The 12,928-nt window shown below is 42.2% G+C and overlaps 1 protein-coding gene across 6 annotated transcripts in view; it reads left to right on the top strand.

Moving 5' to 3' along the window:
• The window catches only part of LOC124309319 (glutamic acid-rich protein), a 50,813-nt gene that overhangs the window by 9,756 nt on the left and 28,129 nt on the right, over positions 1-12,928 (top strand). For all 6 annotated transcript variants that reach the window (XM_046772864.1, XM_046772867.1, XM_046772863.1 and 3 more), the window contains one exon: positions 5,351-5,616. In XM_046772864.1, the coding sequence (XP_046628820.1) occupies positions 5,351-5,616 (266 nt within the window). The remainder of the gene's footprint in view (positions 1-5,350; positions 5,617-12,928) is intronic.

Below are 12,928 nucleotides of genomic sequence, written 5' to 3'. Positions count from 1 at the left end.
TCCCTATAGTTTATGATATAATAAGTGCGACTGTGTACTTAACACATTCAATTTCATCACTCAATGTAGTATCAATCAGCGCCATGTCAGTTATTTCATGTATCCTTATTTGCATCCAGAGTTTAACCACATTTTGAACGCAACATCCATTGGAGAGTGCCCTCCTTTTATACGCTTCATATAGCGGTGATATACCGTAGAAACGGTTGCGCCAGTTTCCAAGGATGCTCCTGAGTTTGACCAGGGTTAAGTTTAGGAAAAGGAGCAGAGTATAGATATATAAGTTCTCGGTACTCCTTACTATGAAAGTACGGTGAGTTTAATTCAGCTTTTAATGAGTATCTCTGTGAACAAAAAAGAAAAGAAAGGCTACGTACTCACGTCTAGGGATTCACGACCGACTACCATGAAATACTATATAATGTAATGTGCTGAATATATGCCGTGAATATCTGATAAAAGGACCCGTTCCGAGTCATGCAATGCGGCTACTCCAACACACATGCAAATTTTATGTGAGCCGAGTGAAGGGGTAAAGTACTGCCAACTTGCCGAAAATGACGGCCCGCTCGGGGATCTTGAATCCCGCAGGTCTCATGGTAACCGATGGCGTAAGTGATGCACAGAGAGGTTAGAATTAATTTCGGGGACGAGTTCCGGCGTCCGACGCTACGCCCCGACGCAGAGTGAATTACTGAAATCGTGAATACCTCACGATACATAATTACGATTTGGTTATAAAACGTGGTTAGAACAATCTGACTTAGATGCGATTTCGCCAATAAGTGGAAATTGCTGTTACGGAATAATTCAATTTAGTGAACAGTATAACGGTACAACAAATCAGAACAGCATATGAGTGAAACAAAGTTTGATGACATGAATTTTATTACAAATAAATTAAAAACAGGATTCCGCAAAATCCGTTTAAGGGTAATTTACTCAACATTCTGATTATTCAATCAATTTCATATTAAATTTTCACCATTTAAAACCTGGAACTACGTACGTTTATTAATTGAGGTACACAGAGGACGAGAAATATGACACTCAAAATATAAATTTAGATTTGTGGCATGACGGAACACAATATTTTTGGCTCACGTGTTTGTGGCACACATGCAGTATGGCGCACTGCATTTTGGTATACGAGAAATACTTATAAGACGCAGATTTATGGCACCTAAGAGTTATGGCACAGCAACTTATCTCAAGGAATTGTTCGAAAAATTGAGCAGGAATAAAAAATGATGAAGGTTAGACATTGGTGTAGTTGACATGAAATTTCCTCAAAGTAACTTAGAAATTGACCGATAGAGAAAAAAAAATTCAAGCACTAATCAATCCGCGATATGTATATTATACATAAATGCGTGTAATGTTTATTCAATCGCTTTTCTTCAATTATATGGTGAATTAAATGAACGAAACTATCTTATTTCAGATTTTTCTTTATTCAACATAGAGATTATGATTATGAATACGCTGTTGTGCTATAACTCCTGTACGCCAAAAGGCTGTGTGCATTGCTCGTGTACCATAATCCCTGCGCGCTATAATGCCACGTGTTATAATTGTCTTGTGTCAAAAATCTTATGTTCCATTAAGTCACGAGTCTGAATTTTTATTTTGCAGCTATCTTTTCCGTGTACCACTGCTCTGTATACCATTGAGCAGTGTTCCATAATTTTGTGTGCCATGTCAAGTCCAGCGTACAAAATTTTTTGCTGCGTCGCTAGATTAAACGTACGGGCATACTCATACAGACGTTGCGCTTTCGATTAATGTGAACCACGGTCTCACATACAGGTCTGGGAACTCGGGCATTTTTAAGTCGTGGAGAGTGTTATAGTAGTGTAACCGAACTGTAAGTTCCTCGTTTGTTCACTAGCTGCGCTGTCATACTAGGGTATTGTAGGTATAGATATATAGGTATCTAAGCAGCAAACTTGATTAGCTTATCCCAAGTTTGCACTACTTAAATGGCTTACCCCAAGGCTGCACTACTTACCTGGCTTACCCCAAGGTTGCACTGCTCCAAGTGGCGGAAACGAGCACTACGTTTTTGCCACATTATTTGAGTCAGTCACTCCCCACCGTACGAGTTTCCAGACCTGTATGTAAGACCCTGGGGTGAACGTAGCGTCTGTCAGCGACCGTAGTACAGTATTGCGTCATGCGTTACTACAGTATATTATAGAATAAAGAAAAAAGGTATACCTCGGGTTTTTTCCTTCAGAGTGCAATTATACACAATACTCTGAGGGATGTCCATTGCACTAATGTTTTGAAGAAAAAGATAGTGCAGTAAAATAAATATTCTAACACAATTTTTAAAAAAATGAATTTTTTTATTCTTGCGATATTATTGAATTATTTTCACTTTTTGAAAATTTCCTACGATAAAAACAATGGTGTGCAAGGGAAACCAATTTGACATTGTTTCTTGCAAGAACAAATAGGGAACCCGTTATCCGCATGTCATGGATAATAAAGAACAACAAGCTAAAATTGTTGGCTGGCTGCCGTGTGTCTTGTGTGTTATTAACTTTTTACTTCTAAAAAATCCTTGAAAAACCATATTAATGTCCACAAGTACTGTAAGCAAAATTTTTTTTTTTTTTTGTAACACCTGCATGGGAAGTTCCGATTTCCTACCAGTTACAAAACTGTTAGGTAATCTTTTCTTCCGCACGCTAATCTGAGCAGATCAGGCTTAAGTATCGTTATCGGACGTGATGAGTTGTAAGTACGAACACGTCCGCTGTATGTCAGCAACATGTCTACGTTCAGAATATTACGTTTACAATCTTCTGGAGTCGAACTTCCCATTATGGCTGTTACAAAAAATATTATACGATACGCGCACTCCTACATGACCCTCGCACTTACCTACGTGAAGTTAGCCCCCCATTTTGAGAAATCAGAATTTTCGGAAATTGTTCCAGATTGTTCTAAGTTTGTTCTACACTCTTCCAAAACTTGATATTGATAACTCGTGTAACACAATTGAAAAATGCTAAAAACCGTTTTTTGACCGAGCCCCCCACTTTTGAAAAATCGAACTTTTTTTGTTGTTCCGGTTTGTTCCAGTTGTTCTAAACGATGTTCCAAAACGGTGAAGTCGTAAGTTCAACGGCGGGTCTACCCAAAGGAAAAAAGAATTTTTGACTAGCCCCCCACTTTTCGAGAATCCAACTTTTTTTGATTGTTCCAGGTTGTTCTCGTTCTATTGAACATTGTTCCAAAAGCACGATGTAGTGGATCGAACCATAGGCTCGTAAAATTCAAAAAACGGCATTTTCGGTCGCCTACATTTTTTGGAGTCAACTTTCCAACGTGTTTCAGGTTGTTCTAGTCGTACTGAATATTGTTCTAGAAGCACGATGTAGTAGGTCGAACCATAGACTCGTAAAATCAAATAAACGGGAGTTTCTTGTATTTTTCTCAATTTTCGTACTTCATTATGATTTTTGATGAGTTTTCAGATTTCATTATATTTGATACTTATTAAATCGTAATTGATTGATTTTTCGATTTCAATGATGATGTGGATTTAAAGAAAAAAATTATTATGTATTATGTATTTGGACAAGGTGCTTGAGCTCTGTTACGGCCCGATCCCAGAGCCTCTTGGCTGTTAGTACTCGAATCATTCTTATTCCTCTAATTCTGTTCAACATTCAATTCGGAAGTCGCTGTATTTAGATCACACGAATCTAGCTGCTGCTTCTTATTCTGACTCATGGATGCGGATATTGGGCTTGAATGAGAAATACCGATAGAATTGTACATTTCATTTACTGATAAATTGTAATAAATTGTGTTTACCAACATAGCTATAAATATGAATGATATAAAACTGGGCTTATTCTGTCAATTTCTGCATATACTCGTATTGAAAATTCGTTGGTCAAGCGAGGGAGATGACCTGATGAAAACTACTCCCGTTTTTACTTAATATTTTGCCAAGTTGGTCATGCGAGGGAGATGACGTCATGAAAACTACTCCTGTTTTTCCTTAATATTTTGTCAAGTTGAGCACGCGAGGGAGATGACCTCAAGAAAACTACTTCCGTTTTTCCCTGATATTTTGTCAAGTTGGTCACGCGAGGGAGACGACCTCATGAAAAACTACTCCCGTTTTTCCCTAATATTTTGCCAAGTTGGTCATGCGAGGGAAATGACCTCAAGAAAACTACTCCCGTTTCTCCCTGATATTTTGTCAAGTTGGTCACGCGAGGGAGACGACCTCATGAAAAACTACTCCCGTTTTTCCCTAATATTTTGCCAAGTTGGTCATGCGAGGGAAATGACCTCAAGAAAACTACTCCCGTTTCTCCCTGATATTTTGTCAAGTTCGTCACGCGAGGGAGACGACCTCATGAAAAACTACTCCCGTTTTTCCCTAATATTTTGCCAAGTTGGTCATGCGAGGGAGACGACCTCATGAAAAACTACTCCCGTTTTTCCCTAATATTTTGCCAAGTTGGTCACGCGAGGGAGATGACCTCATGAAAAACTACTCCCGTTGTGAATTCCGTTCTCCACGCCAAGTCTGACTCATGTAGCTGAAGTTAGCAGCGAGTATTAACAGCCAAGAGGCTCTGGGATCGGGCCGTAACAGAGCTCAAGCACCCCGTCCAAATACATGATACATAATAATTTTTTTCTTTAAATCCACATCATGATTGAAACCGTAAAATCAATCAATTATGATTTAATGAGTATCAAATATAACGAAATCCGAAAACTCATGAAAAATCATAATGAAGTACGACCCACTAAATTGTGCTTCTAGAACAATATTCAGTACGACTAGAACAACCTGAAACACGTTGGAAAGTTGACTCCCAAAAATGTAGGCGACCGAAAATGCTGTTTTTTGAATTTTACGAGCCTATGGTTCGACCCAATACATCGTGCTTTTGGAACAATGTTCAGTAGAACGAGAACAACCTGGAACAATCGAAAAAAGTTGGATTCTCGAAAAGTGTGGGGCTAGTCAAAAATTCTTTTTCCCTCTTGGTAGGCCCGCCGTTGAACTTACGACTTCACCGTTTTGGAACATCGTTTAGAACAACTGGAACAAACCGGAACAACAAAAAAAAGTTCGATTGTTCAAAAGTGGGGGGCTCGGTCAAAAAACGGTTTTTAGCATTTTTCAATTGGGTTTCACGAGTTATCAATATCAAGTTTTGGAACAGTGTAGAACAAACTTAGAACAATCTGGAACAATTTCCGAAAATTTTGATTTCTCAAAATGGGGGGCTAACTTCACGTAGGTCTCGCCGTGTACTTGTATCTTAATTTACTAGTTTCACATAATTAATCGAAATATCTTCTGCAGGCATTATAAAACAAGAACGACGAACGCCCCCACATGCCGGTGGGCTTCACCCGGCAATGCGAGAACGTGGAAGAGCTATTCCTTCTTCACATATTGTTCCGAAGATAACTGATCGACCTGATCACATTGCTGTACCAAAAATGAGACCACCAATGGGTGGTGCTGGACACGTTGTACCACCACCAAAAGGAAATGGCACGATGGGAATTATTATGCCACTTTACACTCTTGGCATCGTTTTGTTCTTTCTGTACACAATCGTCAAGGTATATTATCAAGTTTGAACTGCTGATATCATATTGTAATAGATACATACACGTGGGAATTTAATCGAATCGAGGCTACCAGTGTCGCTTTTTACCATCTATTAAACCTGCAGAGCAGACAGCATGGATGGCCTTGAATCGGCCAGAATTCATCTCGGGAGGTTTACAACCCTAAATTGCAACCAGCTTTGTTAGATATGCCACGAACAGGTAGGCTCCGATTCGAGAGGGGTGACCACAACAAATAAGGGTCTCTGAAGTATTCCTGCGTGCAAGATGTACACTTGGAGACAATGAATCTGAGACGGCTTAATTTTTACACTAGACAGTTATGTTGGCAATACAGAAAAACCTACAGCGCCATAGTCGGCCGAGCGCGAAACAAACTCAATCTTAATAAACGTAACATAACCCATGACCGTCGAATCTAACCTTAAAATACCGCGGGGATAATGGCTTGCTGGATTGAGACGTCAATAACGGTCATGGGTTATGTTATGTTTATTGAGATTGAGTTTGTTTCGCGCTCGGCCGACTATGGCGCTGTAGGTTTCTCTGTGTTGCCAACATAACTGTCTAGTGTAAAGAATTAGTCGTCTCAGATTCGTTGTCCCAAGTGTACACACACAACACTTCCGTTGTCTATCTGCCGGCGAGACATCTCTCGCTTTCTAAACATCCCCCCCCCCCCCCCCCCCCCCCACCTTTATATCGTGAAGCGTTCACCGCATATGTGCAGGCTGGTAACGTTCGGAGCAGTTCACAGTTTTCACCATTCGAAACTTCCACCCGTATCAAATCGTTACTCGTCGCAATTCCGGTTCAGAACAATTTTTATTGATGGTTTACGATTTTTGTGGCTCCGATGAATACAAGCGGCCCCTTTGTGACTTTCATCTCATTTTTTTTTGATCCCTTGATTTGTCGCATAAGTGTCGCATAATTCGAAGCGCTTTGATGATCGCTAATCATTGCCATTGACTTACTTACATACGCGAATATCGAGTTGTTACAGTACTATAGTATATGATAATTCGGATTAGCGGTAGTTCGGATAATACAACACTAATTTTGGATCTTAAATGGTAGAGAATATTATTGAAAACGTAACACATATAATAATTTTTGATGCTACTTTTCCATGTATAATGTGTCACTTTAATACATAGTCATATCATTCTAACTCCGTTTACGTGTGGAGTAAATTGAAATATTGTTAATTTCAATGTAAGGCTGAGAATTTATTTTCTTCGACATCTTTTTTTTCCAACAGCGTATGCATGTATTCCAAATTTTCAGCACTTTTTTTGGATAACAGAAGTAGCCATGGTTTGGATAAAGACTATTCACAAATTCCATACGCACGTTGTAAACAGGCGAAAGAGTCAGAAGGAGATAGATAGATAGAGGAGGTGGTGACCAAAGCCACGAATATCCACAAGATGGTAAAAGACAACCACAAACATGCTATGTCCTTTATGAAAAGTCTAATCAAGAATAGAAACAGGAATAGGAATAAAGCCGCTTTCCAAATCGGTCTGGAAAAGACGCTAAAGCAGGCTACGGAAGCGAAAGGGAATAAGAAAAAGAAAGTCGCGCCACAGATAGACGAGAAGCAATTATTAGATAAATAGAAGAGGTGAGCGCCGCAACTACAACTGCAAGCCAAGTCCAGAGGGAGAACGATGCAACGAGAAGCCGAGCCCAGTTTAATCTCAAGGAGACGAAAACACCACTGTACTGTCGGGGCGAAAACGACTGGGAGATAGCCAAGAAGCAGAGGAGAAAGAAGAGGGAAGAAAGAAACCAAGAGACAAGAAGCGGACCAGGACCCCAAAAGGCACCTGCCAGAAGGAAATTACCAAGACTGAGATGAGAGGCTGTCCTCATACAAAGACCGAACGAAAGTAAAGTGTCCTACGTGAATATGCTTAAAGCAGTGAAGCAGAAATCAGGCATGGAAGAAGTGGGATCCAAAGTCTGCAAGATCAGAAACACTAGGGATGGAAACCTCCTCATAGAGCTATTGAAAGGCTCGAAACTAAAAACGGTCAGCGGAGCAATACGCACGGCGGTACATGACAAACTAACCGTGAAGCTGCTAGTCCCGACAGTTACAATAGAGCTTAGAGATCTTGAAGACGATATAGTGGAAGAAAATGTCAAACAGGTACTGGTCGCAGCCCTCTAAGAGGCCATACCAGATCTAATAGAGGTGAAAGCACTCAGAACAGGCCCGAAAGACACCCGGGTCGCACTTGTGTTAACGCCAAGAGCCATGGCAACTGCAAAAGTGCTAAATCCAGGCAAAGTCAGAGTTAGCTGGGTCAACGCAACCGCGCGAGAAAAGAAAATGATCATTGGATGCTACAAGTACCTGGAATATGGACACACAGCCCCAGAGTGCTCAAAAAATGTTCAAGAGAAGTTGTGCTTCAGATGTGGAGAACCAGGGCACTTAGCTGCAGTGTGCCAACAGCTGTACAAGTGCTTGACTTGCGAAGCGGTAGGCAAACCCCGCGGCCATAGGTCAGGGGATTATACCCCGCCCTTCGAATAGCTAGAGGGAAGCTGAACCGAAAAAACGGTAATGGCTGATCTCCCTAGCATCAGCATTATGCAGATAAACCTCAACCGGTCTCGGGAAGCAGCTGGCTATATTCAACTGCTACTTCTCTCCTAACGTGACGGACGTGTTGGTGAAACTGGACCTGACTACGTTGGAGGAGCACATCCGAATGTGAAGGGCCCACTTGTCGTGGCGGGTGACTTCAACGCCACAACAATGGCATGGATCGGAGGCCCGCGAGATCAAAGAGGTGACATAGTGGAGGAAATGATGGCTACCTATAACCTTGCAGCGGCGAATGATGTACGCGTGCACACTTTGAAGAGGGGAGGCAGTAGATCGGTCTTAGACTTGACATTCGTATCCCCAATAGTAGAGACATCTTATCTTAGGAAGTACTGGACGAAGAGACACTCAGCGATCACCGCTATATATTGGCGAGACTCCGAAGAAACCAAAACCAACAGAGGAAATATAAATCGAGAGTAGGATGGTCCCTTAAAAAGATGAACTGCAAAAAATTCTTGCAAAAGCTCAGTGCAACTAAACAAGAAGGTTCTGCTACTGCATAAGAAGCAGCCGAAGCACCCATGACGAACATAGAGGATGGATGCGATGCATCAATGCCACGCAGGCCGTCGACATACCACAGGAAACCAGCATACTGGTGGAACGAAGAACTGGTGGAACTGAGAAAAGAGTGCAACAGAAGTCGAAAGAGGTCACAGAGGGAAAGAAAAGAACAGGCCAAATGCGGTGGAGGAACAAGAAGCTTACAAAGAAGCCAGAAGACTCCTGATAAGCAATACGAATGAGCGAAAGTGAGAACTGGAAAAGCCTCACTGAGTTGATCAATCGAGACCCTTGGGGCTTACCTTACAATATTGTAATGGGTAGACTCCGGAGATCGCAAGGATCAATCGTACCAGAAGATGAAATAAGCCTTCGTAGAAGCGTGGAAGTGCTGTTCCCGACGGGAGAACCTCGAAATGGCTTTCCAGTTAAAGAAAAAATGGAAGCAATTGATTTGTTCAGTCTTCAGGATTTATAAGCCGCAGTGAGCAGATTATCCTCTGGGAACAGTCCTGGACTGGACGGGATTCCCAACAAGGTGGTACATTTTCTGGTGAACGAGAATCCTCAGATACTACTGAGCCTCTTCAATAAATGTTTAGTCGAAGGAGTTTTCCCCATTAGATGGAAGAGGCAAAAATTGGTCTTAATACCCAGGGGAAAAGAGAGTACAGCGGCTGATCCCTCGTCTTTCAGACCACTGGGAATGATTGACTCAATGGGCAAACTATTTGAGAGGCTCATCCTCGATAGGATGGAGAAAGTGTGTGAAGAGGAAAGAAACGTAGGAATCTCCGAGGCGTAGTTCAGCTTCCGCAAGAGACTGTCGACGAACCATGCATTAAAGAAGGTAGAAGAGAAAGTATCAGAGGCCTTATATAAACTACCTAATCGGGGAGGATACTGCGCCATAATAGAGCTGGACGTCAAAAATGCGTTCAACTCGGCTAGCTGGGAGCGCATTTACCAGGCTCTGACACAAGAGAAGAAGATGCCCAAATACCTACGTAGGATTATGAGCAGCTATCTAAACTATAGAAAGCTTGTAATAGTTGCCGAGAAAGGCAGGATTAATATTGACTTGTCAGCAAGAGTACCGCAAGGATCGATAAAGGGCCCATTCCTATGGATCTGCATGTACGATGGATTACTGAGGCTGAAACTTCCGCATGGTGCATCGTTGGTTAGGTTTGCTGACGACCTGGCTCTAGTCGTGGTGGGAGAAGCAGCAGAGTTGGTAGAGACAGTTGCCAACGAAGCTTCGGAGCTGATAGCTGAATAGCTGACCAGCAGGCTCTTGCAGCTGACGGTGCGTAAATGCGAGGCGATCCTGGTTACACGGCGAAGTAAGTACAAGGCACCCCAATTCCGATTCAACGGAGAAGTAGTCCCTCTCAAGAACGAGATAAAGTACTTGGGAGTGTGGCTTGATGGGAAATGCTCATTTAAGCACCATGTCAAGCAAGCCGCAACGAAGGCGTCAATAATATGCATATCACTATCGCAGCTCATGCCAAACGTGGGAGGACCATGGCCAGCACGCAGACAACTGTTGTCTACTGTGGTCCAGTCGATGTACCTATACGGGGCACCTATCTAGGCAGATCGGATTCCAGCGTACCTAGCGAATAAAACATATGTGCGCAGTACAGCGGAAGATGAATCTGCGCATCATCAGCGGATGGCGTTTGATGTCAAGAGATGCGGCCAGCGTACTGTCAGAGGTTCCGTCATTTAGGCTGCTAGCCCTGGAAAGGAAAGAAATATGGCACGAACAGGAAGATTACCGGCGGAGACACGGTCATTTGACCGAGGAAGCGAGAAACTGCATACGAGAACGAGCAAGGGAAAACCTCTACGTGAGATAGCAAGAAGAATGGGACTCTTCGAAAAATGGAAAATGGACGTACTCAATGATACCGAAGATCAAGGAATAGGCACTCCGCAATCATGAGGCGATGGAACACCGATTCACGCAGGCAATCAGCGGCCATGGGTGTTTTGGAATATATTTGACCAAAAGAGGGCATATGCCTAGCAGCAATTGCCGATTATGTAGAGAAGAGAAGGATGACGCGGAACACACTTTGTTTGCGTGCCTGGCACACGAACAGAACAGGAGAGAAGTTGCGCGAGACGTGGGAATGCTACTGTCAAAAGACAACATAATAGCGGTCATGCTTACGTCACAAGAGAAATGGAACCAAATAGCAACCTAAATAAGAAAGGTAATCAAGACTAAAGAAGAAAGGGAGAGAGAAACGAGAAGAAGCGACTGAAGATACCACAAGACTGATACGCTAAGTTATATAGCAACCGAAGAGGGATTCTACGGGATCAGAACAGGGCCAACCGAAGTAATACTGGAAAGGAGTGCCGGTGGGTGCTAGATATTGTAAGGAGGATTTCGGATTGCGGTTTTACACTCGTACAACTGTAAAAAGGGTTTTTAGTCAGTAGGCCACGCTGGAGACTCTGGCACACGGTGGCATCAGGGTTGAGATGGTTTCGACGACCTCATCAACAATGCTCACTACGGTCTATGAAAGATTTTTTACCCCACGCCTCCATAGAAAAAAAGATAGATAAACAGATAAATAAATAGATAGATATATGTATTTATGTCTATGACAATATTAGACAATGTAGCCACAGAGCATTACAAATACAAATTAAATAAAAATTACTCTGTGACTAAAAGAGATAGACAGCACCATATAGTGCAGTATTTGACAGTAAATTAAACTAGAGTAGCCTACACCTAACATCCAATGCCTGACACGCGAAATTGAGAAAAAGAAAAGAGAAAGAGAGAGCTTAAGACCGAGTGTCCTCAGTATCCAGCAGATGGATAGAAACACCATTCTTGAACGGAGTAAGTGAAGGCGTGGACTTAAGTGGAGGCGGAAGAGAGTTCCAAAGACGTAGTCCAGCAACCGCGAATGAATTAACGTACGCAGTTGTGCGAGAGAATGAGGCTATAAAACCACTTCTGGGGGTCCGCGAGGAGCGATCGCCGGAAGAATCATAAACCCGGTTGACGAAGAGCTCACGCAGGTAACCAGATCGTCCTGAACACGGTACGATAAAGAGCTGAGATCGGAGTAGGAGAGAAAAAAAGCTGGAGTTTAGCGTCGAGACTAACGGATAAATCAGCAAACACCGCGCAGCAGTAATCGCAGATCGGAAAGATCAAGGTCAGTACCATCAGTTTGCGCAAGTTCTTGGAGAGCAGACATCGAGGCACACAGTAGGCCAAAGGTCCAGCTGAAGTTTGGATCTGTAAGGTCCACAACCAAAAATCATCGTATGCGTTTTCGCAGCATTTAGACGGAGAGCAGAGGATCTGGACCATTCCAAGACAGCATGAACATCTTCATTGAAGTAGGCGTCGGCATCCGCAATCTTCACCGATGGGAACTGGTAACAGACCTGCAGATCGTCTGCATAGACTAGATGGTCGCAGTTTTTCAGGAACACGGAAATATCGTTAATTAAGATGGAAAACAATAGTGGTTCCAAAACTGAACCATGTAGAATACCAAGAACAAGATTCTCCTAAGAGGAAAAAAGACCATCCGGGGACGCGACTTGCTGCGACTAATGCAGATCGGAAAGCTTTCTGAGTAGAACTGCTTGCGGGATTATGTCGAAGACGTTAGAGAAGTCGAAGGCGGAAGGAGGGGAGGGGGGGGGGGGGATGAATAGATGCGTATATTCGCCCTGGGACAAGTTCCCTCAGGCGGCATACAAAAAGCACGTACAATCAAAACATGTGCATTATAGGCATAAAATACAATAAAACCAAGAAGAAATTAACATACATCAAAATTAAGGTTGAAAAAGAATGACTACAGGAGGAGATAAAAATAGATAAAAGTAAATAGACCGAAAGTGAGTAAAAAATAAAGATAAAATAATGAATAATATAAAGAAGTAATGACGGAGAGATGCGTTCATTGGCTTTGGGACGAGTCCCCTCAGGCGGCATATGATACATAGTACGGGCATAACAAATTTTTAGGGAAATAAAATGAAAATAAAAATATACTTCAGAAACAGTATATGAAGCTATTGTACGAAATAGAGGAGCAAAAATAAATACAACATAAATTATGCCGCAATCTACAGACAAGATAAAATAAAGATAAGATGTATTACTGTATAGAA

The sequence above is a fragment of the Neodiprion virginianus genome, chromosome 7 (assembly GCF_021901495.1).
Source record: "Neodiprion virginianus isolate iyNeoVirg1 chromosome 7, iyNeoVirg1.1, whole genome shotgun sequence".
NCBI classification, from domain to species: Eukaryota; Metazoa; Arthropoda; class Insecta; order Hymenoptera; family Diprionidae; genus Neodiprion; species Neodiprion virginianus.
This window is presented reverse-complemented; position numbering and strand designations above follow the sequence as displayed.